General features: G+C 50.9%; 1 protein-coding gene across 1 annotated transcript in view; it reads right to left on the reverse strand.

Annotated features, from left to right (window-relative positions):
• The window catches only part of LOC144740041 (chloride intracellular channel protein 5-like), a 44,558-nt gene continuing 17,275 nt past the window's right edge, over positions 1-27,283 (reverse strand). Inside the window, exons 2-6 of the mRNA XM_078622925.1 lie at positions 11,576-11,685; positions 9,360-9,485; positions 8,390-8,496; positions 6,835-7,022; positions 1-1,559 (exon numbers count right to left, since the gene is read on the reverse strand). Coding sequence (XP_078479051.1) covers positions 1,398-1,559; positions 6,835-7,022; positions 8,390-8,496; positions 9,360-9,485; positions 11,576-11,685 — 693 coding nt within the window. The 3' untranslated portion in view covers positions 1-1,397. The remainder of the gene's footprint in view (positions 1,560-6,834; positions 7,023-8,389; positions 8,497-9,359; positions 9,486-11,575; positions 11,686-27,283) is intronic.

The raw sequence follows: 27,283 nt of genomic DNA on the forward strand, positions 1-27,283 counted from the left end.
TTAACAAAAACAACTTTTAATTGGCCTTTCACGACGGTCGTGGATATTTGAGTGTGGCCAAGCGTGGTAAATATGCAGGCACCTTGTGAGATTCACGCACACGGACACGCGCACACGCGCACGCACGGACACTGCGAGTGTGCGTGCGTTAGGGATGAGTTTAAGAATTAAACATTTCGGGCGAGCGACTATTTTTTAAACATAATTTCTGTTCGCGTAATGATGCTCCGACTTCTGTTCCGATTGTTTGCGTGGTCACGTGACGCTGGTTTTTACGCGAGACACATTTATGGTCCCCGACGATTCGTATGCACGATAGAGAGAGAGGCACGATCGACCGAACGTTAAAGGTGAAAGTGCAATTTGATTGAGGGACTACTGCTCCGTGTGCTATGTTGGTGTGGTGTGGGGCCATTTGTTGTTAATATAACACGCAGGCTTTTTGTCGTGGTTGTTGTTGACCAGGCTCGATAAATCGAACTGATAGGATGGATGTAATCATCAATGATTTTATCATAGTGACTTGATTACCCATTCCTCGACTTAGCACTCCCCGTCATGTTTTTGAGATCGTTTGTTGATTTAAGCGATTTGTTTACCTTGCCAACAACTTGCACTCCCACCGTGCTGTTGTATTATTCGTTGTCGTAACGCTCTCATACCGTGGCCCCCACACTGGACATCTGCGAGAAAGAGCTTCATAGCTCATCGGATTTCCACCTCCTGCAGTGTAAATAAACATTCTGATTTTGATTCAGATCAATCACCGCTGCCACCGCCGGAGTATTGATCATCTAGATCCCATCATTCCAAGTAGAGCCAAGGGTTCTAAAAGTAGCCAAAATCCTCCGGAAGTTTTACGTAAATCGGGGGTTGACGCCCCCCCCCCCCCACCCACTGCGATGCTCTCACTTGATAAACAAAAATAATGAACTATTTTTTATTTTGACCAGGTAGGGCCGCGCTGAGCGATGGAGCTCTTCTTCAAGCCGCTCAACCACTCTACATCATCGTGTGGAATGTATAGCAGTGGCAAAATACTCTAGAACGCGCGATGTTGACTCTAAATGTGGAGGGGAAAAACCGGAGGACTCAGAGAAAATTCCACGCGACCACGTGGAGAGAGAAAGGTGAGACACGCAAACTCCAGATATACAGCAGGTGCCAGGGGGTCAGGGTCGAACCCACGACATCCTACATACACCAGGCGCAGGAGTTAACGTCTCGCCACCGCGGCCACCGTGATAACAACAACATCCCTAGCGTGAGCGTGTGCGCGCGTCAGGAAGAGAAAGAGAGAGTGAGAGAGAGACAGAGAGAGAGAAAGGAGAGACAGAGAGAGAGAGAAGAGGCAGAGAGGAGAGAAACAGAGAGAGAGAGAGGCGAGAGAAAGATGCTCATTTGAGAGGTCTGGCGACCGCCATGTAAGCGATTTCGATCTCCTTGTCGGCAGGACAGGTGTTGGCAAACTCTTCGCGAGCGTAGGCGCTGTCCAGGTATCGCCAGTAGCCCGTGAGCTCCCGCGGAATCGAGAAGCCGCGGTACTTCTTGCACACGACCTGCCGGGACGGAGAGACGGACATGTCAGCGTTAGCCACGCAACGCTTACATACTTGCTAGCGAAACTGAACACGATGAACTGTTTGTATTTTTACCAGAAGCGACCTGATAGTTCAACGAAGCGGCTCATCGTCACGTGGGAATTTATAGCAGAAGCCAAATACACTAAAAATGCACAGAGATCCCCCAGTACAGCCGTTAACACTGTTGGGGCGAGGTCCGTTAGCGAGCAGCAGCACCTATGAAGGTTGTTAGTGAGTAGCAGCACCTATGAAGGCCGTGAGTAGAACACAGGGGAGTCTACGCTTGGTGCCGAGAGCTTACAAATCTCTACCAGTTAGTTGGTGACTGGGCGAGTCATTTCCACCCCTAACTTTGGCGACGAGATCCTTGGGGCTCTGGACAAACATCACCTGGGCTCACACCGCCCCCCACGCACGCAGCGGCATCGGCGGCTTGCGTGGCCACGCCGACGACTCCCGGCAAAGTCGAGCGACCGGCAGGCGTCGAAGCGAGCGTCACGGAAGGAAGCGAGGGAAAGAGGGGGGGGGGGGTTTCCACCCCGTGGTAGGCGCAGCCGCCCCCACGCAGCACGAAGGGAGGTAATGAAGTCGTCGCTTCCTTTCAGCCAGGCACGGAGTCACGGCCACCACGCGCGGTGCACGCGCGCGCGGGGCTCGCGGAGCCACACGTCAAGGCGCGTGTGTGTATTTTGTGAGTGCATTGTGGGAGGGGGGGGTGTCTTTGTGTGGGCGTCTGAGCAAGTAAGAAAGTGGGTGGGTTGGTTGTTTTATGACTGTGTGATGATGGTGTTTGTATGCGTTTGTGTTGGCAATGTGGGGAGCGGTCGCGTGCGCCAAGCGTGGTGGCCAGCACCAAGCTTGGCCGCCTTTGTATCTCTCACGGCGATATTGACAACACACCGCACCGGGCAGTCATTTGAGATCGAGTTGATCCAGAGTAGGATCCGGACTGGTTCAGATAATCGTCACTGGTGTTGGCCGAGAGCCGGAATTGAACTCGGGACAGACCCAGGTGCCGTGCGCTTTGACCGACTGAGATGGGGGGCAGATGCACCAGCTGTGCCCCCGACTGTGACAGCTCGCACACAACAACAACAACCGCCATTCCCCACCAGGTGGCGGTGACGTCACCACGGCGCTCGTGCCAGGCCAGGTGCACTTTAAGGCCACGTGAAAGTGTCGGACGCACGCCGCCAAGAGGTCACGGGACAGACCCAGCACGTGCCTGGCCGATGCACCACCTGTGCCCCCTACTGTGCCAACTTGCTGGTGTTTTAGCCGCCCGGCTGAAACAGTCACCAACCATAACATCCGCCCACTCGCCCACAAAGACAAACACCCGCAAGTACGCGCGCAACCTGTTCACAATAGCGCACATCAGCCCACGCACACACGCGCCTTACGCAAACTGACCCCATTCAATAAACTCCCCCTATCCCCCTCCCCGCTCGCTGGCACACACACACACACACGGATGACCACCCGTTGACGATTCGTAATTGATTTTAGGGTCAGATCGCCACTTTGGTTAAGTGCGTGGCGTACACCCCCTCTCCTCCGCCCGACAGGACAGATGAACAAAGTCGGCACGCGATCACCAAACGTGGGGGTGCAGTGAATCAGTGGGGCAGCAGCAGCAATAGCAGCAGCAGTAGCAGCAGCAGTAGCAGCAGTAGCAGCAATAGCAGCAGCAGTGGCAGCGGCGGCAGTAGCAGCAGTAGCAGCAGTGGCAGCAGCAGTAGGACTGTCGGTCTCGCTGCTGCTGGAGAGCGATGGGCAATGTGGTGAGCGATGTGGTGAGCGATGTGGTGAGCGATGTGGTGAGCAATGGGCGATGTGGTGAGCGATGTGGTGAGCGATGTGGTGAGCGATGTGGTGAGCGATGTGGTGAGCAATGTGGTGAGCAATGTGGTGAGCGATGTGGTGAGCGATGTGGTGAGCGATGTGGTGAGCGATGTGGTGAGCAATGTGGTGAGCAATGTGGTTTGCGGCGGGGGTGGGTGGTGGTGCGGGCGTCTAGCTGGCTGTTCTGATCCGGTCCTGGGCCCTCCCCTAGGTCGACTCGGCCTCAAATGAGTACCTGGTGCGGTGTGTAAACATCGTCACTAGGGAGATAAAGGTGGCCGGGAGTGGTGCCGGCCACTAGGGCTGAACGATTAATCGATTTCAAATCGAAATCGCAATTTCAAACAAAGCGATTAGCAAATCGCAAAGGCTGTGATTTTTGCGATTTGAAAAGTCCTATGACTTTCCTATTGGAATTGTTTCATTTTGTATTATTATAACTTTAATCAGTGAGTGTCAGTGAGTGAGCATTTGTATCAGTGAGTGAGTGTGTGTATCAGCGAGTGAGCGTTTGTATCAGTGAGTGAGTGTGAGCAGCAGTGATTGAGTGTGTGTATCAGTGAGTGAATGTCAGTGAGTGAGTGTGTGAGTATCAGTGGGTGAGTGTGAGTATCAGTGTGTGTGCATCAGTGAGTGAGTGTCAGTGAGTGAGTGTGAGTATCAGTGAGTGAGTGTGAGTATCAGTGAGTGTGTATCAGTGAGTGAGTATCAGTGTGTGTGCATCAGTGAGTATCAGTGAGTGAGTGAGTGTGTATCAGTGAGTGAGTGTGTGTATCAGTGAGTGAGTGTGAGTATCAGTGAGTGTGTATCAGTGAGTGAGTATCAGTGAGTGAGTGTGAGTATCAGTGAGTGAGTGTGAGTATCAGTGAGTGAGTGTGAGTATCAGTTAGTGAGTATCAGTGAGTGTGTATCAGTGAGTGAGTGTGAGTATCAGTGAGTGAGTGTGAGTATCAGTTAGTGTGTATCAGTGAGTGAGTATCAGTGAGTGAGTGAGTGTGTATCAGTGAGTGAGTGTGAGTATCAGTGAGTGAGTGTGAGTATCAGTTAGTGAGTGTCAGTGTGTATCAGTGAGTGAGTATCAGTGAGTGAGTGTGTGTATCAGTGAGTGAGTGTGAGTATCAGTGAGTGTGTATCAGTGAGTGAGTATCAGTGAGTGTGTATCAGTGAGTGAGTGTGAGTATCAGTGAGTGAGTGTGAGTATCAGTGAGTGAGTATCAGTGAGTGAGTGTGTGAGTATCAGTGTGTGTGTATCAGTGAGTGACTGTGAGTATCAGTGTGTGTGTATCAGTGAGTGACTGTGAGTATCAGTGTGTGTGTATCAGTGAGTGAGTGTGAGTATCAGTGAGTGTGTATCAGTGAGTGAGTATCAGTGAGTGTGTATCAGTGAGTGAGTGTGAGTATCAGTGAGTGAGTGTGAGTATCAGTGAGTGAGTATCAGTGAGTGAGTGTGTGAGTATCAGTGTGTGTGTATCAGTGAGTGACTGTATCAGTGTGTGTGTATCAGTGAGTGAGTATCAGTGAGTGAGTGTGTGAGTATGAGTGAGTGAGTGTGTATCAGTGAGTGAGTGTCAGTGTGTATCAGTGAGTGAGTGAGTGTGTATCAGTGAGTGAGTGTCAGTGTGTATCAGTGAGTGAGTATCAGTGAGTGAGTGAGTGTGAGTATCAGTGAGTGAGTGTGAGTATCAGTGAGTGAGTATCAGTGAGTGAGTGTGTGAGTATCAGTGTGTGTGTATCAGTGAGTGACTGTGAGTATCAGTGTGTGAGTATCAGTGAGTGAGTGTCAGTGTGTATCAGTGGGTGAGTGTGAGTATCAGTGTGTGTGCATCAGTGAGTGAGTGTCAGTGAGTGAGTGTGAGTATCAGTGAGTGAGTGTGAGTATCAGTGAGTGTGTATCAGTGAGTGAGTATCAGTGTGTGTGCATCAGTGAGTGAGTATCAGTGAGTGAGTGAGTGTGTATCAGTGAGTGAGTGTGTGTATCAGTGAGTGAGTGTGAGTATCAGTGAGTGTGTATCAGTGAGTGAGTATCAGTGAGTGTGTGTGAGTATCAGTGAGTGAGTGTGAGTATCAGTGAGTGAGTGTGAGTATCAGTGAGTGAGTGAGTGTGTATCAGTGAGTGAGTGTGTGTATCAGTGAGTGAGTGTGAGTATCAGTGAGTGTGTATCAGTGAGTGAGTATCAGTGAGTGTGTGTGAGTATCAGTGAGTGAGTGTGAGTATCAGTGAGTGAGTGTGAGTATCAGTTAGTGAGTATCAGTGAGTGTGTATCAGTGAGTGAGTGTGAGTATCAGTGAGTGAGTGTGAGTATCAGTTAGTGTGTATCAGTGAGTGAGTATCAGTGAGTGAGTGTGTATCAGTGAGTGAGTGTGAGTATCAGTGAGTGAGTGTGAGTATCAGTTAGTGAGTGTCAGTGTGTATCAGTGAGTGAGTGTGAGTATCAGTGAGTGAGTGTGAGTATCAGTTAGTGTGTATCAGTGAGTGAGTATCAGTGAGTGAGTGAGTGTGTATCAGTGAGTGAGTGTGTGTATCAGTGAGTGAGTGTGAGTATCAGTGAGTGTGTATCAGTGAGTGTGTATCAGTGAGTGAGTGTGAGTATCAGTGAGTGAGTATCAGTGAGTGAGTGTGTGAGTATCAGTGTGTGTGTATCAGTGAGTGACTGTGAGTATCAGTGTGTGTGTATCAGTGAGTGACTGTGAGTATCAGTGTGTGTGTATCAGTGAGTGAGTGTGAGTATCAGTGAGTGTGTATCAGTGAGTGAGTATCAGTGAGTGTGTATCAGTGAGTGAGTGTGAGTATCAGTGAGTGAGTGTGAGTATCAGTGAGTGAGTATCAGTGAGTGAGTGTGTGAGTATCAGTGTGTGTGTATCAGTGAGTGACTGTATCAGTGTGTGTGTATCAGTGAGTGAGTGTGTGTATCAGTGAGTGAGTATCAGTGAGTGAGTGTGTGAGTATGAGTGAGTGAGTGTGTATCAGTGAGTGAGTGTCAGTGTGTATCAGTGAGTGAGTATCAGTGAGTGAGTGAGTGTGTATCAGTGAGTGAGTGAGTGTGTATCAGTGAGTGAGTGTCAGTGTGTATCAGTGAGTGAGTATCAGTGAGTGAGTGAGTGTGAGTATCAGTGAGTGAGTGTGAGTATCAGTGAGTGAGTATCAGTGAGTGAGTGTGTGAGTATCAGTGTGTGTGTATCAGTGAGTGACTGAGTATCAGTGTGTGTGTATCAGTGAGTGAGTGTGTGTATCAGTGAGTGAGTATCAGTGAGTGAGTGTCAGTGTGTATCAGTGAGTGAGTGTGTGAGTATCAGTGTGTGTGTATCAGTGAGTGACTGTGAGTATCAGTGTGTGTGTATCAGTGAGTGAGTGTGTGTATCAGTGAGTGAATGTGTGTACAAGTGAGTGAGTGGGCCCCCTCCCCACCTTGACGATGTGCAGCTTGGGCAGCAGGTTGCAGTCGGCCAGCGTGAAGTCGTCCCCGTCGAGGAACTTGCGCTGGGACTGCCCCAGGTCGTCGTCGTCCTCGTCGTTCTGGTCCACCTCGTCGGGCAGCGGCGTGTTCATGAAGTCGTCCAGCTTCTTCAGAGACTTCAGCAGCGCCATCTCCAGCGCTGCAACGAGGCGGCGTGCCGACGTCACCCACGGCAACCGCGACCGGCGCACGCGCTCTGGAGCTACGCCACTGTGGTCTGTGCAGATCTGCGGGGGTCTCTATGCGAATATCTGTGGGTATCTATTGGAGTCACTGGTGACCGGGCAGAGACAATCAACTCGCTACACCTGAGACCTCAATTTAATGACAACTCAGTCCTCTGTGAGACTGTGAGTCTCTATGTGCATCTATGGGTCTCTATGCGAGACTATGGGTCTCTACGTGAGTCTTTGGGTCTCCATGCAAGGCTATGGGTCTCCCTCGTGTATACTGGAGAACGTGTGGACATCTGTGAGCAAAAAGCTTTATAGCTCTCGATTTGAAGCTTTCGTGACTGCAAGGATTCATACTCTTAGGTTTTTTCGGTAAAGTCACTTAGGTAAATAGCTCATCGGATTCCTCCTCCAGCATAACTAAATATATTGATCATGGTTCTGATGGCCCCCACACCATTCCCAGGTGCGCCGTGCCGGCCTTCACAGCCCTTGCCCCGGGCAGCCTGCGAATGCTAAATGTGGGATGTCTGTATTTGTCGCTGGGGATGAGGGGTAAATGTGATTATCATTACGCCTGTTCAGCCGCGAAAGTCTCAACGAGCCTCAGGGCTCTTTGCGGCGGACCATGCCGACGGCACTCACAATTGCCGGCTACTCTTTCCGAATGACGTCACAGGATCTTTAACATCCACCGTGAGTGAAGCAGGCTGCGTGTAGTGGTAGTGGTATGATTATGGTTACTACCATGCCATCTTAGTAGTACATCGGAGCGACCTCTGCATTCAAACCACCTGGCTACGTCACCACCCTACTATTATTATTTGGGGCGCCACGCTGGCGAGATGTTAACTACTTCGCCTGGTATACACGAGGTCGTGGGTTCGATCACAACTCTGACGCATTTCTCTCTAAGAATGTGTTTTTCCCCTTTTTTCTGGCAACAAAACTGAAACCTTTTAGCGTCCTCTGGCCTAGCACCGTTTGAGACGAGACTCAAAAGAAAGCTGTCTCTGGTGTGGACCAATCAGTTTCAAGGACAATGCATTTATTGTCAGACTGTGTTTTTTGTTTGCATTCTGACCACAAGTATTGTGGTTCATGCAGACGTGATTCATTGTACAAAGGTTTCAATTTTGTTGCCAGAAAAAAAGGGGAAAAATATTTTTATTATATTTTAGTGCTGGCAAAGGAGGACTCATGACGCATTTCTCTCTCTCCCGACGGTAGCGTGGATTTCTCTCCGGGTTCTCCGGTTATTCCTCCCACAATTAGAATCAACGTCGTGCGTTCAGAGCATTTTCAACTGCCGATATTAATTTATGGGACTCACCGTCGTTGCTGGCCGGGCTCGTGTTCTTCACGTAGGCCGAGAACTTGGAGAAGATGTCGTTGCCAGCTGTGTTCGACTCCGGGTTCTTAGCCGCCAGCTTGGGGAACCTGCGGAGACGTCATTCGTCCGTTCGTAAAATTATTTGTGGGTTCTAAGCCACTCCGTGATGAACTTGCCGAATCTGCGTGTGTCGAAGCCAAAACAATTTTTCTGTCGTTTCGGCTCAACCCACCGGAGTTGCGGGCGAGGGAACCTCGCAGCCAGACGGAGCAGCAATGATTCAGCAGCAACGAGGTTGCGCAACGTTTAAAGTGGTGCTCGCTAACAGCACTTGCCCCAACCGCCTGTGTGTGTGTGTGGCAGTGTGGGGAGCGGTATTGTAGCGGTTACCGCCGTGCTGTGCTACGAAACCCGGCGACCTGGCTAAGATTCCCGCTCACGGCCACCAACACCGGTGACGATTATCTGAATCGGTCACAGGCCTCCCCCCACCCCCAGATCGACTCATCCTCAAGAGAGTACCTGGTGCGGTGGGTAAACATCGGAAATGGGGAGATAAAGGCGGACGGGTGTGGTGCTGGCCACCCACCCCCCCCCTCATGTGCCATGCCGGCCTTCAGAGATGCTCGCGAACAGCACTTGCCCCAACAGTCTGTTAAGGCTACATTTCGACACCTTTGTCTTTGGTGGATAGCGGTTACATCTCTCGTGGGCGGGGTTGGGGGGGGGTTTGAATTTCCTCCTCCTCCTCCATCATTATCCAGTCCAGAGCGAGTTCCCTGACCCTGGATGTTGTTGTCACGTTCTGACCCTGTCCACCTACTGGACATGCATGACAATTTGCTTCTTCAGGATGAAAATAATTTCTGACGATTCTGAGGTGCTACTCGCTGACTTGCCCCCCACGGTCTGTCGAGGCTACACGGGGCATCTCTGTCTTTGGCGCAGCAAGTGCCCCCCGCGTGCGTACTTGGGCGGGCTGAGCGTGGCCTCCAGGAACTCCTCGATCTTGTTGGTGTCGGTCTTCACGTCCCCGTTGTAGGTGAGGAACGGAGGCTGAGTTCCAGGCGCCAGGTTCGCCAAGTTCGCCGGTTTCCTGGAAGCGCAAACGACACAAAAGCGGAGCGACGCTCGCGTGAGCTCACGTGAGCCGCGAGCGTGAAACCGGACACCAACCTCATCCGTGTGCTGGGGGGGGGGGTACCACGGGAGCCCCTCTTCACTGGAATAAACAAACCGCCATCGCACCTCAAATGATCACGCTCTCTGTCGCGACCTTCCGCTCTGCTCCTGAAACCCACTCGTTCTCTCTGGCCCACCCCCTCCTCCTCCCCTCGTAGCCCTCGCCACTCGCACCAACGCCGCCTTCCCAACTCCCCGTGGTCACCGACAATCAATCCTCTCGTCTCATCGCCATCTTCGCTTATCCCACGCATCGTCACCACCACCTCGTTTTATATACAGGTAGTCCTCTACTTGCGATGGAGATGCGTTACGACGACCCCATCGTAAGTCGAAAATATCGTAAGTCGAAGATGGCCTATAGCCTACCCAGGAGTCTTAAAGAATGGTGATAATTTAGCAAAACAGAGCAATTTACAGTACTGTACTGTATAAACTATATACTGTATGTATTTATTAATTACAATACTGTATTGCACAGTAAAAAAACAAGGTAAATTCTTAGCCTACCTATATGAACTACAATTTAATAGAAAGTTTTTTCAGGAAACAATCCTATCTGCTATAAAAAGTTTAACATGCATTGAACGTATCGTATCGTGGTAACCTTAAAATGAAATCGCTAAAGCTACGTATCACACATACATTGAACGTATCGTAATGTATCATATTGTACTGTACTCACCAAGATTCTGTCCGTCGTCTGCACACTTGAACGATGTTAGGTTGTTGATGGAAATTTTGTCGTATCGCTATCGCCATCGTAAGATCGAAATATCGTAAGTCGGACCATTGTAACTCGGGGACTACCTGCATATCCCATCCCCTCATCTCGTTTCATCTCTCCATCCATCTTGTACCACACTTAGTTCAGTGCAAAGCGCCTTGGTTCAGGCACTATATAAATATGCCAGGAGATAAGAAGAACTACCTCGCCCGGGATGCAGGATGTCGTGGGTTCGATCCAGACCTTGACGCCTGCTGGATATTTGGAGTTTACGTCTCTCTCTCTCTCCTCGTGGTCACGTGAATTTTTCAAGGGGGCGTCCAATTTTAGAATCAACATCACGCGTTTTTGAATATTTGGCTGCTATGAATTCACACGTGATAAGCCGCTTCATTGAGCTGTCATTGGTGATGGGCAGGTAGGTTCTGAAAAAGTACTATTTTGATCAATGGGGCTTTCCTGATAAAATAAAAATAGTTTACATCATTAGACCTCCTTTGCTAGTACCAAAATATAATAATAGGGTTTTTTCCCCTTTTTTCTGGCAACAAAACTGAAACCTTTTTACAAGGATTCATGTCTGCATTAACCACAATACTTGCAGTCAAAATGCAAACAAAAAACACACTCTGATAATATATGCATTGTCCTTGAAACTGATTGGTCCACACCAAGGGACGGCTTTCTTTTGAGCCTCGACCCAATTGGTGCTCGACCAGAGGATGTCAAAAGGCGTAGATGCTCACCCCGAGCCCTCATTACTGTGATAGTGCATTGTCTTTGAGCTGTACGCCTTTTGGCGTCCTCTGGTCGAGCACCAATTGGGTCGAGGCTCAAAAGAAAGCCGTCCCTTGGTGTGGACCAATCAGTTTCAAGGACAATGCATATATTATCAGAGTGTGTTTTTTTTGCATTTTGACCGCAAGTATTGTGGTTAATGCAGACATGAATCCTTGTAAAAAGGTTTCAGTTTTGTTGCCAGAAAAAAGGGGAAAAACCCTATTATTATTAAAATAGTTTACTTTTAAATAGTTTAGTTTTCCTCTGCACATTTAGAAACATGCGTTTAGAGTATTTGGCTGCTGCTGTACATTTCCACGTGATGATGAGCCGCTTCGTCGAGCGATCATTAGCGGCCAGGCCGCTTCTGAAAAACAGCTGCAGTGTATAGCCCAGTAGTGGGCCTTACCTCGCAAAATAAAAATAGTTGATCGTTTTAAGTTGTCACCCCACCCTCACCCCAGCGCCCGCACGGCCGGGATGTCGTCCCGTCTCACCTCTTGAGGTCCACCGTGGTGACGTTGAAGGTGACGCCCTTGAGCCAGAGGATCATGAAGAGGCGCTGGGAGAAGGGGCAATTCCCAATGCTCTCCCCGTCACTGCCGGCCTGCGGCGGACACGACAGAGACGCGCGCTTGAAGCATGGGCACCCACGCCGACCGTTAACGCGCGTCGTGGTCGGCTCACGCGTCTCAGGAGTCTACCGCTCGAGGTGGATCGTGAGGTTAGCACTCGGACGCGGGTGTGTGTGTGAGTGTGCGTGTGTGTCGGTCATCTCGGTCAGTCGACCCGTGGCACCTGCTGGGTCTGGCCCGTGACCTCCTGCCAGCGGGCGTTCGACACTTCACGTGGCCTCAAGGTGCACTTGGCCTGGCACAAGCGTCGTGGTGATGTCACCGCCACTTAGTGGCGAGTGTTAGAAGAGTGGTGAGTGGTAGGCGAGTGGTGAGTGGTAGGAGAGTGGTGAGTGGTAGGCGAGTGGCGAGTGGTGAGTGGTAGGCGATGGTGAGTGGTAGGCGAGTGGCGAGTGGTAGGCGAGTGGTGAGTGGTAGGCGAGTGGTGAGTGGTAGGCGATGGTGTCAGGCCAAATCGGGAAAGGGGGCGACACAGCGGACGGTGTGAACATTGAGGAGGGGCCACATCCGACGTGGAAGGCTGCCCCTGTCTGCAGGAAAAGCTGCCCTCACGGGTTATTGAACGCAGGGGAGCGGTGGAACAAAAACCCAGTTGCCTTACTCGTCGGTGAATAAGCCCAAGCCCAAGCGTGAGCTATTTAAAAATAATATATGTGTAGAGATAGACAAAGCGAAACTGCCCTGTGGCATCAAAACCGGTCGCAGAGCCGCAGGACGAGAGAAGGCGCAATCCGGTCGAGTGGCCTGCTCACATCCAGACCGCCAACACAACAAGGGAGGGGGCGCGATAGCGATCTGCCCTACAGGAATTCCAAATATCCTTACCTCCCCCCTAAAGCATTAACACAACTGTAGGCGCAAGTGCTGTGAACGAGCAGCGCTTGTGAAGAAGACCGGCACGGCGCACGAGGGGGTTGGGTGGCTACCACCACCACAACGGACCCGAGTGGCAATGACTTTACACGCCGCACCAGGTACTCATTTGAGGCCGAGTTCACCTAGGGGAGGCCCAGGACCGGTTCACCGAATAAAAATTGGAACCTCGATTTAAAGTGGTGTTGGCCGCGAGCAGTAATCGACGCTCGGGTCACCGCACCCTACTTCCTACCTCGGCGCACACAAAAGACAAAAATATCCTCCGTACAGCCTTCACGGACTGTTGCGGGCAAGTGCTGCGAGTAGCGGCCCCTAGGAAGGCCGGCTCCGTGGCACACGACGGAGGTGGGTGGCCAGCACCTCCGTGCGCACACAACAGACAAAGACACGCAGACAACGCCACTCAACACACACACACACCGCGACCTCGCCTCAAGGGGTACAATCGATACCATTAGCAGTAAAGCTACCCATGAGAATAAGCCCCCCGGAGAATCGGCTCAAGTGGCTTGGGGGGGGTGGGGGGGTGGGGTCAACTCTACCGACGGGTCGCGCCGCCCTGTGTTGTTGGGCGCGATGCCCGACGTTTTGTGCCACGTGCCAAAGGAGGCACGAGCAGAACACAGCTCGGTGGAGCTGCTTAGCGTCAGCTTAACCGCAAACGCCAACGCAAGCAGAAGTTCATAGGGCGAGGGGATGGCGATGGCTCGCGGAGGCCTTCATCCAGCAGTAGAGTGAGCGTGGCCGACGGCGGTCTAAATGTTGCAGGCGTCGCAAAGCACATCTGTGTGTAATGTGTAAATGTTTCTGTGGCTCAGTTGTGAAATTTAAGCTGCGATCGGTCTGGAAGTCACCTGCCCAGAGCCAATTTGTGTGCGTGTTGAACTTCTTTCGCACCGTACGTAGCCCACCGTGCTAATCGGAGGTGCACTGCAGGAAATTTAATGTTTAGCTCCGATGTAATGTTGCGTTCCGTTTGTGCAATCACAATGACGTGATATAGTTGATGATGATTTTGTTTCCGATTTGTATTCGCATCATTGATGTAACTTTATTTACTTTATTTTGCCTTTGTAATTCTGGTAACCAGGTCACATCTTGCGCGGAGAGACTATCCCCATGACAAAGAAGAATAATAGGCTTTACCCTCTCTGGCAAGAATACGGGAGGCGTGTTTCTATGTTCAAACACCAAATAGACATCTCCATATATATAAAAGGCAAAGTTGTGAATGTGTGTCTGTTCAAAATGTTTAGCGTACTTCCTGACATGCAACAAACTTTAAATTTGCCATGTGGGTACTTTCCAGACTGTACACCATGCAAAAATTATAAAAATACACTTTTGTTTTATTTTGCGGGGGGGAGCTCAATAATGCATATATTTTTTGCACGGCAAGTGAGCTGTGACGTCACATCTGTCACGTGACCCGCGCATGTGGAAGCGTAACGCATTGTAGTGTAGCGGGTAGCGCACCGCGCTACGAACCCGGCGACCCGAGTTCGATTCTCGCTCACGGCCACCACCGGTGACGATTATTTCAACCGCTCCTGGGCCTCCCCTAGGTCGACTCAGCCTCAAACGAGTAACTGCTGCGGTGTGTGAACATCGCCACTGGGGAGACAAAGGCGGCCGGGCGTGGTGGATCCAAGTCCCGGGCGAAGCCGGGTAGTACAGCTAGTATTTACCAAAGCATCAAATCTGCATTAAGCACACAAGCTTGTGGTAGAACATGCACACAAGCACGGCTTAGATACACCACGACACGCATTGTCCTTGAAACTGATTTGCAAAAACCGGAGACAACATTCTCCCCTTTTAATGGCCTCAGTCTCGGCACCAGGCGGAGTCGAACCAGTACAAAGGTGGTGGTGGTGGTGATACTGCAAACATCAAAGCGTTAAGAGCTCGAGTTGAGCAGCTGTATCTACGGAGCGCCTTTTTGCCGCTATCAAGATTATGAAGAGAAGGCCTTGACCCTTTTTGCATGGTTTACCACAAGCATGCTTGGCTAATGCGGCCTTGGTGATGCCTTGCAATAGCTGAAAGGTTGAAGCCTATTATTATGTTTACAACCCGGCCAATATTGGATGGGTTCACTGTCCAATTGATTAGCAAATGGGGCAGTAACCATTATACAGGAGATACCCCTATTAACGACCAGCCCTGTTCACGACTAATCGCTAAACAACGGGCCTCCATAGAGCCCAATGTGTTCACTTACCGACTGTTAATGACGGGCTGTTGTATGTAGAGTAAATATTAAATAATGCATTGATTAAGTGCGCTTACTTTAATATTATGCGTTTATAATGTTGCTAGTATCTTTATGCATTCATAGCCATTGTTTAAATATTAGAAAGTACGTTTTTTGGGTGAAAAAGGTTGGCTTTCAATGCCATCGGAACGAATTGAGCCTTAAACGTGCATTGCCTATACTCGCTTAACGACAAAATCACTTAACAAGACCGGTAACCAATTACCGTCGTTAAGAGGAGGGTTTCTACTGGTCTATGTTTGTCCATTTCCCCCTCTACAAGTCCAGGCTTTGGATATTCCTCTTCTCTGCCCATGGCTGACCGACTCTCTCATGTACGTATGTAGGACTTCTTTCGCACCGTACGTAGTCAACCGTTTGAATCGGAGATGCGGGATAATCAGGTGTGGAAACATCTTAACGTCCCGTGTGTTATTGCCGAAAAGGCTGAAGCATTTACATTTTTTATTGTCTTCATACCGGCAAACCAAGGGTCCCCCATAGATTTAAACTATCTTGGGTCTCCGAGCTCTCGCTTGATTAAACAAAACAATCCAGGGGCTCAGCGGTGGCGAGATGTTAACTACCTCGCCGGGTATACAGGAGGTTGTGGGTTCGATCCCAACTGACGCCTGCTGCTGTGTATTTGGAGTTTGCGTGTCTCCCTCCCCGTGGTCACGTGGATTTGTCTCCGGGTTCCTCCGGTTTTTTCCCCTGCATATTTAGAATCAACATCACGCGTATATGGCTGCCATACACATTTCCACACGACGATAAGCCCCTTCGTTGAGATATAATTTGTGATGACCAGGCAGTTTCTGAAAAAGAGCTCTCTAGCTCAGTGACCCTGACACCTGGCAAAATATAAATAGTTTAGTTTTGGTTTCAATATTCGACAGACGTAACGTAACTTTCTGTCAATGGAATAAAGAATCCCGTGGCTTTTTCTTACACCGTTCTAAAAGCCACTTGGGGCAGGCATCCTCCATCATTTAGAGCAATTGATTATTATCGTTATCATAAAAATAACCAACCAGGAACTCCCAAGAATACCAGGCCAATATATTTCGCCAGCACCCATTTGATTGTTCACGCGATCGTTATCAGCCACAGAGCCCCACAGCCCCTGGCATGAGAGCCGGTTTGCTACCGATGATCATCTCCATTACGATGACCGAGCCTGTCACTCACGCGCACGCTCGCTCTTTACCCCAGTTTCTGCCAAAGGGAGAATTAAGACTTTTTTTCCTCCCCAGGTAAGGCCCCACTGAGCTATTTCGCTCTTTTTCAGAAGGACCTGGCCACCACAAATGATGGCTCAACGAAGTGGCAGCTTGTCATGTGGGAAATTCATGGCGGCCAATACTTTAACCGCAAGTGTATAAATGTGGAGGGAAAAAACCGGAGGCCCCAAGAGAAAAATCCACACAACCACGGGGAGAAAATGCAAACTGAAAATATACAGGTGTCAGAATCGGACCCAGGACCTCCTGTACGCCAGGCAAGGAAGTTAACATCTCGCCACCATGACGCCCAGATTTCATTGTTCGGCCTCATCCATAACCGTCTTCAACCGCCTGTATGCTGCAGGCAACAACAAAGCACTCGCTCACTCACTCACTCGCACAACAACAACCGCCATTCACCGCTGGAGCGCTTGTGCCAGGTTAGGTGCACTTTGAGGCACGTGAAATGCTGCCGACAGGTTACGGGACAGACCCCCGGGGCGTTTGTGGGTTAACCGACCCAGGACGACCACTTGATACAGCAATCGTGCTGTGACGGTTCCACCTGAAGACGGAAGCTTGTGTTGCCTCCGAAACGTCGTGATTTTTATTTTATTTTTATTTTACTTTTATTAATTTGAATTTTTTACCTACGTGACTTTACCGAAAAAACCTAAGAACAAGGAAGGTGGCTCCAAGATTGGGAATCTAACCCAGAATTCACCAACTCTGCTGATCCACTGCGCCACCACCAACCCTGCACGCCCACATAACACGCGGTCTTTACGAGCCACCGCCCATGCGGTATTTTTTGCTATTTTTTTGTTGTTTAAAACGGTCCGGGGCAGGTGTTTTGTTCAATACATAGAAATAAAAAAACCTGCCTGGTCAGGTGAGATGACCACCTACCCACCCACCACATTCCGCGAATGATAAAAAGAACGCTGGAAGCTGACGAGTATTTTCCTATCTCTGTTTCTATCGGTCAAGGCCGAGGAGGTCTTTGTTAATCTTTAGTTTTGTTGAGCTATCATCATTCGCGATGGCCAGGTCGATTCTGAAAAAGAGCTATATAGCTCAGTTGGGGTCCTTACACCTGGTAAAATATAAAATAAATCTTAAATAGGATGGGTGGGCGTGGGGTCCTGTGGCAGTGTAGATTGAGGACAGGAGATTAACACCACACTTTGATTTGTTAAACTTGTGGGTCTCTCAGTCTATCGATCTCTATAAGTCTACGTGTCTGTAGTATATGGGTCTCTTGGGAGCCACGGTGGCGAGATGTTAACTACCTTGCCGAGTATGCAGGAGGTCGTGGGTTTGATCACAACCCTAAAGCCTGCTGTATATTTGGAGTTTGCGTGTCTCTCTCTCTCTCCCCGTGGCCGCATGGATTTTTCTCCGGGTCCTACGGTTTTTCCCTCCACATTTAGAATCAATATCACGTGTTTAGATTATTTGGCTGCTCGATAAGCCACTTCGTTGAGCTATCATTTGTGATAGTCGGGTCAATTCTGAAAAAGAGCCAAATAGCTCAGTGGGCCTTACCTGGTAAAAAAAATACCTTCGTTTTAATTTAGTTGTTGTGATGTGCGGTGTTGGAGGTTGAGCACAGTGTGCGCGAGTACCTCCGATTAGTGCAGTTGGCTACATACGGTGGGAAAGAAGTTAAATGACCATACGGACTGCCCATAGACTAACACTGCCCATAGACTAACACGACTCACAGACTCAACACTGCCCATAGACTCAACACTGCCCATAGACTCAACACTGCCCATAGACTCAACACTGCCCATAGACTAACACGACTCACAGACTCAACACTGCCCACAGACTCAACACTGCCCACAGACTCAACACTGCCCACAGACTCAACACTGCCCACAGACTCAACACTGCCCACAGACTCAACACTGCCCACAGACTCAACACTGCCCATAGACTATCACGACTCAGACTCAACACTGCCCACAGACTCAACACTGCCCACAGACTCAACACTGCCCACAGACTCAACACTGCCCACAGACTCAACACTGCCCACAGACTCAACACGACTCACAGGCCCACCACCACCCATAGACTCAACAATACTCATAGGCTCAACACAGCACCTCCGATTAGCACGGTTGTCAACGCACACAGACACACCGAGTCCTCACACATGGTTGGATGAATCAATGAGGGGAAGTTCCCCGGGAACAGTAACCACGGTAGCAGCGAGAGAGGAGTGATATCTGCAGGAGGCACATGCTATCGGCACCATTTATTTTAAGGCCACATATGCAGAAGTAGGCAGGGCGTGGTTCTCGTGAGGTATGCACATGCAACAAAATAATAACAATCACACACGCAGTCTATATTTGTCAATCCGCTGCTAGATGAGAGCAATCCCGTGCCCGCACGGGCCGTGGGAGTCATTCGACCATACTTCACCGCTCCGATTGGTGCAGGGTTGGCGAAGGTGGTACAGCGCCACCGCAGGCCCGCGGACGCCTACGCGGCAGTACAAATAGCCGTTTCACAAGCGAGGCAAATTGTTACCGGCTAATCGCGTCGTTAAGACGATTCCAATGGAGCACTACACAGTTCTAATGATGGCTCTACTGCGCAGGCGCTAGTCCACCACCACCCCACTTCCTCGCCTCTTGAGGATGATCAATACAAAGGTCCCCTGCAAAGCCTGCACAGGCCATTGGGGCAAGTGCTGATAGCAAAGCACCGGCGGAGGCTGGCACGGCGCACGAGAGGGCGGGTGACCGAGAGCTCCACGCGCCTTTGTCTCCCCCCAGTGCATCGTCTACACACCACCATAGGTGGTCATTTGAAGCAGAGTTGACCTAGGAGGCCCCGGGACCGGTGTAGACATTCATCAGCGTGCTAAGCACCGTGTCGCCGCTCCCCTACGTGGTAATGTACATGTGTACGTTGAACTTCTTTAGCACCGTACGTGGAGAACCGTGCTAATCGTAGGTGCAGTGTTGAGTCTATGGGCAGTGTTGAGTCTATGGGCAGTGTTGAGTCTATGGGCAGTGTTGAGTCTATGGGCAGTGTTGAGTCTATGGGCAGTGTTGAGTCTATGGGCAGTGTTAGTTTTTTGGCAGTATGTATGTGTGTATATTGAACTTCTTTCGCACCGTACGTAGCCATCCGTGCTAATAATCGGAGGTGCGGTAATCCGGAACGGCAGACCCACAGCCAAGGAAAACATTTACCTGCCGAGGAGTTCTTTTTTTTGCCAATTTAAGTCATCCTCACGTTCCCCCCCTCCCCCGGGGAGAGTCGGAGCAGGAGGAACATTCCTTCACGCTACCAGAACCGCCGCCGCCTTCGTCCCCCTTTGCCCAACGCTGCCAGAACCGCGGGAGGGCCCGTGGCGAGTCTCGACAACAACAACAACAACACCCACGGTTAGCTCCTCGTGCCGGGCCGGGGGGGGAGCGAGAGCTTCTTCGGAAAATTAATCAAAACGCCGGCGGTGGCGGGGGAAGGGGAGGGCGAGCGTTTAACTCTGACGGGTGAATCCCGAGCGGAATGTGGCCGCCCGTCGGCTCAGGGGTTTGGAGCCGTGGAGCCGAGGGCCTGGGGTCCGATTGCGGGTATCAGCAGCTGCCCATCATGAAACTGGGTTTCTCAAGTGCAGTTGAGTTGATGGTCTCCGCCCAGTGACCGGTGACTCCAATCCAAGCACTATCCTTTGTACGTGGGTCCATAGGTGTCTCTGTGCGAGGGGCTATGGGTATAGAGGGGGCACAGCTGGTGCATCAGCCAGTCATCTCAGTCGACTTATGGCACCTGGGTCTGTAAGATGTTCAAACGCCAAATAGACGCACACCTATTGCAGAACATCATCAAGTATGCATTAACCACACATCCTTGTGGCAAAACGTGCTAACAAACATGCTGTCATATATATGCATTGGCTGTTTCCGCTGTAGGCCATTCAGTTTAAAATTACAATGCATATATTGTCAGAGCATGTTTGTACGTATGTATGTGTTTTACCATAAGTTAGGGAAAATGCTGTTAGCAAGCACATATGAAGGCCCGCATGACACACAAGGTCGTGGGGGAGGCCAGCACCACGCCCGGCCGCCTTCATCTCCCTCATGGCGACGTTTACGAATACCGCACTAAGTACTCTTTTGAGGCCGAGTCGACCTAGGGGCGAGACCCAGGACCGGTTCAGACAATCGTCAATGGTATTGTGACGACCGTGAGCGCGAATAGAACTCGGGTCACCGGGTTCGTAGCGCGGGACCCTAACCAACCGCTACACCACCACCGCTCCCCATGAACATACATACACAGACGTGCACGACAACACAACACAGACGTGAACACAAACGCAATGCATGCGCTGTACCGGTTTGACAAATCAAAGTGTGGCGTTTATCTACTGTCCTTAATCTACACTGCCACAGGATCCACGCCCCACTCCTATTTACTAAACAATTTTTTTTATTTTTACCAGGTGAGGCACAACTCAGCTGCAATGTAGCTCTTTTTCAGAAGCGACCTGGCCATCAAAAACGACAGCTCAACAAAGTGGCTTATCGTCATCGTCGCGTGGAAATCTATAGCAGCAGCCAAATACTCTGAACGCGTGACGCTGACTCTAAATGTGCAGGGACAAACCGGAGGACGCGGACAAAAATCCACACGGCCACAGGGAGAGAGACACCGCAAACTCCAAAACTACAGCAGCAGGCGCCAGGGTCTGGATTGAACCTACGAACTCCTGTACACCAGGCGAGGCGGTTAACATCTCGCCATCATGAGCTTCCCTTCTCCGAGAACCATGTGCATCGTCACCGCCATCGTGTTGCACCCGACGTCGCGCTGTGCTTAGTGTCGTGCTGGGCTTAGCGTCGTGCTGGGCGCAGCGTCGTGCTGGGCTTAGCGTCGTGCTGGGCGCAGCGTCATGCTGGGCTTAGCGTCGTGCTGGGCTTAGCGTCGTGCTATGCGCAGCGTCGTGCTGCGCACAAAAAGCTCCGTTTGTTTCTAGGGCCCTGGACGTGGGCCCCTCGAATGAGCGCATTTATATTTAATTTATTTCGAATATTTGTTTTCCACAGTCTAATTAGACCCAGCGCTCTCATTTTCCTCTGGGCCTGGGGTCCTCTCGTTCCCAAATTCCAAGACGCCTGGCAGAGTTTTATTTCCACGATCGCCTTCAGAATATCAGAATATGTATTTGTACTGAAGGAATCCGATGAGCTATAAAAGATCTTTTTCCACAGACGTCCCGCATCACGGATAGTGCGGCCGTGCGTTGGTTGCGGTTCGGTTCGGAACGGACGTGGCACCGGTGGGGTGGCGAGGGCATTCAGAGCGTGACCAGAGCATCACTTGGAGGAGATGCTCGGGAGGTAGCTCTGTGGTAGCCGCTTCAGCGGCACCATACTCCGACACAGCGCGTCCCACGCTGCTCATCGCACGGGCGAGAGAGATCCGACTGGACGGTTCGGTCTCGTTACTGCGACGCCCGATAGCGCGTTGGGGGATAAAACTCGGGTGGCACGAGGCAGAGGCGCAGCCCCGCCATGGCCTTGCTTACGTCACTGCTAGCGGAAGGGGGCCCCCTCCCACGACAGTGAACTCCAGGGGAGGGGAGGCAATTGGACTACTCCTCTTCCACGTTGCCAGCACGTTGCTGGAAGATGTGAGAGTACCCGTACTTTACCACCCCACCACCACACGCAACCTACCCATCGACTAACTCCGGCGAACCCGTTTATTCTGCTGGGCGGACAGAGGCGCTGATGATGGCGTGGGGTGGGTGGCATTAAAGAAACTCGCCCGTGCCCCCCCCTCCCTCGGGTAGTAGGGGGGACGAACTGCTCGCCATGCAGACACTAAACCCCAAAGTTAAAACATTTACGGACAGTGCGAGAAAAAATGCAACACGGTTGAGGAGCTCGGGCATCTAACGACGACGGACGAATAGTTAACGGGCTGAGTAAGCACAGGGTCGCTCAAGGTCATTCGTCACAACTGCCACGGCGTTCCACTCTGCGCGCACGTGCCTGCCACAGCCAGGGGGTGGGGAGGGTGGTGGGCCAAGCGAGCGAGCGGACTGAACTCCCCAGCGCCGCCTCCACCACCACCACCAGGAAACCGCACCCAACCCAACAAGGGACTGGCACATCGGAGGAATGCGGGCACCACCAAAAACAACCGCCCAGCGTGGAGAGCCGGCGGCCAGGGTGGCCATTGAACCGCCACTCACCGATTCACTCCGGTCACTCGACGGCAGTCAGTCGCCCCTTCGAATCACTGCTACCATGGTTACTGGGTCGCATGGACCGATTTCTCCTCCTTCGCTAAATCGGAGGCCATTCCAGTACACGGCAGAAACTCGGCTGTGGACGAACGGCTGAGAGAACAAGGCCCTGCCGTCGCAGATCCCACACACGCCACGACCCCCCTTCCTGTCTGCACTCCTAGCCGCTGAATGATTTTTCCCGGCTAAATTTTGTCATGCGGGGCACGGTGTCGCAAGTCTAACTAACTATAACTTTCTATTTTTATTTTACCAGGTAAGGCACCACTGAGCTACGTAGCTTTTTTTCAGAAGCAACCAAATGATAGCTCAATGAAGTGGCTTATCACGTGGAAATGAATAGCAGCCAAATACTCTAAATGCATGTCTCTAAATGTGGAGAGAAAAATCAGAATCAGAATAAGTATTTATACTGGAGGAATGCGTAGAGCTATAAAGCTCTTTGTCACATGCAAACTCCAAATATACAGCAGCAGGCGTCAGGGTCGGAATCGAACCCTCGACCTCCTGTATACCAAGCGAGGTAGTTAACATCTCCTAGCCACCGTGGCGCCCAAACTATCCTCAGCGTCAGCATAATCATTCAGCATCGTGCAGGAGACCATTTGGAGGTCACAATTTAATAATCTCGAGATTGAATCGTGGATTTGACCGTGGCGCCCCCGACTCTTGCCTCCAAGGAACTTTATTGCAAGTGTGCGCAGCCACCACCATCATCGATTCTATTTGGATTAGGTTGCGAGACCACTTGGGTTACGTAGCCCAACCTCCGATTAGCTCGGCTGAACCACGTACGGCGCAAAAGAAGTTCAACATACACAACTGAGAACCACAATACTCCAATCCCTCCAATGGCTCCCGTACCAATTCCAGAGCAATTTCTCTACAAATTAGATTTTTTTTCTCCACGCAGTTTATGCTCGAAGGCCCAAGCTCCCAGATTGTCAAAACGGCAAATATAAAAAAGCACAATAAAAGTTGGTTGAGATACGAGTAACAATACTTGAATTGAACGAGGTCATGATTATAAGAACTGGGGGAAAAAGAGACGATGGTTTGGGGGGAGGAGGGAATTCCAAAGTGGTGTAGTGTGAGGGAAGAAGCAGAGCAAGTGAGGTGACCTGCAGTGTGGTGAGTGAGTGAGTGGGTGGATGGATGAGTGATTACGTAGGTGGGCGAGTGGGTGGGCGATTGGTTGAGTGACCAGATGAGCGAGTGGGTGGGCCAGTCTGGCGGCTGAAGAATGTGGGTGAGACGTCTTGGCAAGCAAAGTCCTTGACGGGATGGGGAGGGAGGGTGAATACCCAGACGTCCGTCTCACTTTGATGTTAATCAACTCGGTCACCGTAATCTATTATATCTAAACTTGTTTTCAAAGCGATAAATAGAAGCGTACATTTTGTCCATTAACATTACACCTAGTTATTAAACGTACGGAAAACACATTCCATGTTTATGTGAACATCATGAGGGTGTGAGCCCAGGCAGCATCACTTGGGTTTTCTGCCTGCGACCAAACTGGTCCGATCTCAGAAGCAAAGCGAGCACGAGAACGGAGAGCGGGGTTGTTGATGGGTTCCATTCTATCGCCGCGCGTGACAGCTATATGCTCGGGAACCTAGTGCCAACGTCAATGCCTGCGGGCTACGATGAGGGGGCTTCGGGAGAGAGTGCGCAAACTTTTGCTATTCATCCTCTGAAGGAGCGCTGACTGCATTGGTTTACTACATGGTCCATTCACGGTTGACCAACACGTACAACAGGTGTTGTAGGGGGTTTTCTGCGTTGTACGCTCTGTGTGTGTGCGTGCGTCTCTAAGTTGTGATTTACTTATTTGGGCCGATTTTCGGTTTTGGTTCCTTTTTTTGTAAGCGTCTGGTGAATTCCCGTACGTGGGTAGAGCAGCGTGAACGCACGCCGATCTAATCGTTCTCTTCTCGATACACACCGGCACCCAAGCTGCTTTGCACAATCAACAAAAGGCACTTCAATCCACACCCTGTTCTAGCTAATATCGGTTTCATCATTCCGATCCCCCCCCCCCGTTCCAACTTCAACGATTGCCCTGAGTCCAGGGGTCAGCAACGCGTCTCTCGTATTCACCGCGGTGCATTTGCGGCGTTTTGAAATGTTGAGATTTTTTTGCAGAGTTCGTAAATAAATACATTTCTCGTTATTTTGGTTGCCGAATCCTTCCCGAGCCGGACGGTGGTGGCTCCTCCGCCTGTAGTCCAGCCAGCCAAGGTTGGTGGATTCCAAGCGTGGTCTCTCCATGCTTCTCCAGACACCACTGGGCTTTTGTTCCACGACTTCCATTGCGCGCAAGTACTTCGAACTTCCTTCACACCACCGTACGTAGCAAACCGCGCTTATCGGAGGTGCGGGGGTAGGACAACAAACTAAAGCACATAAAGCAGTTCTTAAAGAAATGAGTTTAATCTAGATTTGAAAGTGCATAGCTCCAGAAGGAAGAGCGTTTCAGACGGCTGCAGAACCGCATCCGAAAGCGCTCAATGCGGTGACTGCCTTTGTTCGACGGCTAGCCAAACTCCGCTGCTGCGAGGATGACCGGGGTTCGTGTGATGGTTTATGCTCCTTGATGAGATCAGCAAGTTATTGTGGTTCGTTTGCGGAAAGCACTTCGTGTGTAATGAGTGCAACCTTATAAGGTATTGGTTTGGCAACCGGAAGGCAATGCAGCTCGGCAAGCACTGGACGGACACGGTCGGATCTTGCAGTACCCCATCACGTCACGTGCCAAAGAGTTTTGTGCACACTGCAGCTTGCTAATGTTTTTGCCAGACGTCCCGTAGACTAGCGAGTTGAAATAATCGAGCCTTGTCAATACTATGCTACACGCCACCGTGTTGGCTACGTCACGACTCAATAGTGATCGTACGTGTCTTTGAGCCCTGATATAAAAATTGCAGGACCTGATGATAATTTGCCCTCGGTGAACATCACCGACCTAAGGAGAAGAAAAGTGAGGAGGCGGCGCCGCGTCCGATGATTTACGTTGCTACATTCTCGAGAGTGACGCTTAACGATCCTTACGCACAGCAAAAATGCACAAAGGAGAATAATAAAAATCAGAATGCTCCATTGTGTTTGGTTTACTATTATTACCACCGTTCACACGTTCACTTTCCCCAAGCCCAGCAGAACTAAAATATACTCTCTCTCTACACTGCTATACTACGACGATTGGGTCATGTCAAGTCCGCTCGCCACAACAACAACCGGCATTCGCCACCAAGTGGCGGTGACGTCCCCCACGGCACTTGTGCCAGGCGAGCTGAACTTTAAGGCCACGTTACAGGACACACCCAGGTGCCATGGGTTGACCGACTGAGATGAATGACCAAATGCACCGCCTGTGCCCCCTATTGTGCCAACTTGCTCGCCACACACACACATGCGTGCACACACAAGCGTGCGCACACACACACACACACGCACGTGCACACACACACACACACGCACGTGCACACACACACACACAAGCACACACACACACACAAACACACACGTGCACACACACACACACAAACACACACGTGCACACACACACAAGCACACACGCGTGCACACACGCGTGCACACACACACACACACGTGCACACACCCACACGCACGTGCACACACACACACAAGTGTGCACACACACACACAAGCGTGTGCGCACAGAGCGTCGCGTTCGGGGTGCCGCGAGGAGACGCACGACACGTTCAGGCGCACATCCCAGGGAGCATTCCGAGCGTTCTCCACGTTCCCAGCGGTGACGCACCGTGACCCGCCGAGCCGGCCCAAGGGCGAACACGGCCACTCGGAGACTCAACATCGAGGCCCATCAGACAGCAAGTGGAGGGAGCGAGGAGTTGCGGGGCCGCATCTTTTTCCTTGCGTTTTACTTCTTTTGTAAGTGCGGTGCACTAAGAATCTTGAATGTGCCTTAGTCCGGCTCCATGAGCCCCCAGGCATTGACGCACGATTGTTATGAATCCTAAACGCACCTAAAGTGGCAACTAATTTCTTGAGAACCGCTTTGTTTAGTTCGTTGTACTTCCCCCGCACCTCCGATTAGCACGCTTGGCTACGTATGGTGTGAAAGAAGTTCAACACATACATACTGCCCATAGACTAACATTGCCCATAGACCCAACACTGCCCATAGACCCAACACTGCCCATAGACCCAACACTGCCCATAGACCCAACACTGCACATAGACCCAACACTGCCCATAGACCCAACACTGCCCATAGACCCAACACTGCCCATAGACCCAACACTGCCCATAGACCCAACACTGCCCATAGACCCAACACTGCCCATAGACCCAACACTGCCCATAGACCCAACACTGCCCATAGACTCAACACTGCCCATAGACCCAACACTGCCCATAGACCCAACACTGCCCATAGACCCAACACTGCCCATAGACCCAACACTGCCCATAGACCCAACACTGCGCCTCCCATTAGCTCGGTTGGCTAAGTAGAGTGTGAAAGAAGTTCAACACATACATACCTCACGTACCAACTCTGTAAGCCTGAAGCATTACCAATGAACCCGAATAAAACTCTTGAATGTGCCGTAAGTGTGGCTCAAGGAAACGTCAAGAATCACAAAGATGCGTCTCACGTGAAGTGACCAGTGAATCACAATACACGAATCCGAAATACAAAGAATTTAACAGGACGCGGCTTTCGCGACAGTTTTCCCATTAGTAATTGGTGTTTGGGTCATATTGCGCAAGTATAACACGTGCACCGTGCAGGCATCGAACTCGGGTCGCCGGGTTCATAGCGCAGCTCGCTAACCGCTACACCACCGCTCCTCACGCACGCACACACACGCACAAACACAAGCGGCGTCTCGGCCATTTCTTGAATTTTGAATAAGGACCGCTTGCTGGCT

Source organism: Lampetra planeri, unplaced genomic scaffold (genome assembly GCF_965212315.1).
Source record: "Lampetra planeri unplaced genomic scaffold, kcLamPlan1.2.h2 scaffold_186, whole genome shotgun sequence".
In the NCBI taxonomy this organism is placed as follows: Eukaryota; Metazoa; Chordata; class Hyperoartia; order Petromyzontiformes; family Petromyzontidae; genus Lampetra; species Lampetra planeri.